The sequence below is a fragment of the Cyprinodon variegatus genome, unplaced genomic scaffold, assembly GCF_000732505.1.
Source record: "Cyprinodon variegatus isolate N-32 unplaced genomic scaffold, C_variegatus-1.0 Scaffold1727, whole genome shotgun sequence".
Classification (NCBI taxonomy): Eukaryota; Metazoa; Chordata; class Actinopteri; order Cyprinodontiformes; family Cyprinodontidae; genus Cyprinodon; species Cyprinodon variegatus.
The window spans coordinates 66,157-67,836 of NW_015152180.1; the positions used below are offsets into that span (position 1 = coordinate 66,157).

The 1,680-nt window shown below is 40.2% G+C and overlaps 1 protein-coding gene across 1 annotated transcript in view; it reads left to right on the plus strand.

Annotated features, from left to right (window-relative positions):
• Nucleotides 1-629: 629 nt before the first annotated feature.
• Nucleotides 630-1,680, plus strand: part of LOC107104407 (volume-regulated anion channel subunit LRRC8D-like) — a 15,598-nt gene continuing 14,547 nt past the window's right edge. Inside the window, exon 1 of the mRNA XM_015404402.1 lies at nucleotides 630-953. Coding sequence (XP_015259888.1) covers nucleotide 953 — 1 coding nt within the window. The 5' untranslated portion in view covers nucleotides 630-952. The remainder of the gene's footprint in view (nucleotides 954-1,680) is intronic.

Below are 1,680 nucleotides of genomic sequence, written 5' to 3' on the forward strand. Positions count from 1 at the left end.
AAAGACAAAGAAATGAATCAATTACTTAACAGAGTCTTTTTATTACCCAGTTAAGATGTTTGCAGACAAAATATTTAAATAGTTCGAATCTGATGCTGCGTTTAAGTACTATTATATTGAATCTGTTTTCTTGGTTTGCCAGTATTCTACTTTTTCTTGTAGCTTATTTAATATGGGTGGGTGACTTATTTAACTACAGTGTCGGACATATTGAACAAACAAACAAAAGAAAAAAAAAACAATCTTTGCATTTTTGTTTTTTAATGAACCATAATCCTTAGACTATGAACGAAACACTTTTTTTGCTCTCCGTCTTTCTGGTACACTTCTAGAATGTCTGAAAATGTGGGATTTTCGGATTTTATGTTAGAAATCTTAAATTTAAGTGTATTCATTTGCTTATATGTGAGTAAAATACGATACTAAATAGTCACGTTGTAATATTAAACAGTATAATTTAGATTTTTTGTAAAGCGTTTATGATCAACGGTAACATTTGATCGTTTTTACAGTGATCGGTTAGGAATTGTAAAACTCTTTTTCCCCACGGTCAGTGAACGCAGCATGGTGGTAACTAGCAGGCGGCGTCTACAGGAACTCGCTCTTATCTCACCGGCCAATAGGAAGCGGCGGTAAAACCCACAAACAGCGCTGTGCGCGGCTCCATATTGGATCTGAATCCTCCCAGAAATACTCTCCTCGGGCGGTCTACCTGCTCATGTTACCTAACACACGGATCAGAAGCCCCCAGTGATGAGGGCTGGCAGCCGGCAAACTGCGGCGTCACCGACAGACCTCTCCCGGGACTCTGCTTCTCCGAGCGGCGTCATTCCTGCTGCGAGCGCCGTAATAACCGGAGCTCAGAAATTAGGTTAACGGCGCACCTGAGGAGCGGCTGCAAAAAGTGGCATGCAGAGTGAGGAAGAACCACTGGGACTGAGATAGGGCTGCCAGTGAGTATACTTCCCTTTACATACGCATAGAAACTATGATAAAGTATAGATTTCTTTTTTTCTTTATGTATTAACGCCGAAAAAAAAGGAAAAAACAAACTGAGTGTTGAGTTTAACATGTCCAATCAAGTCACCTGACCCTGTGAGGCAGCATAGTGCGGGGAAAAACTGCGACGTTCAAAAACTGAGAGGAAAAGGCCAATAGTTTAATTATCATCTATGGAGGAAGGAAAAGAAAACAATGTTTTAGGAATTAAAATGTGTTTATATGGGAAAAAGCCTCGTGATGTTGAGCAGCATACAGTCATGGTAGCCATCTTAGAAGTTACAGTTTATCTCCCTGAACTTGACTTGCGCTCCCGTTACTGTCACGTGGGAGCTTCATTTTCGCACATTGTGCCTTTTTTTCTTCTTCAAAGGTTAACCGAGGATGGCTTGTTCTGCCTTTTCCTGATCTCTAATACACGCGCGCGCGCGCACACCTGTTAAAGCAGCGAGGAAGTTGATCATTAAGCGAATCCTGTCTGAACTGTTTAGACTCAGGTGTCGTTTTAGTTTTGCGTTACTGGGAATGAAAATGAGCCGCTGGCAAGAAATTAATCCCGAGGAGGAACTTTGCTTCCCTGAGATATTTTTAAGGTACGGAAGAGGATTAGGGCCCCTGGAAAAAAAAACAGAAATTTTTTTTTTTTATTGATTTTTTTAAAATTTTATTTCAGTTTAATAT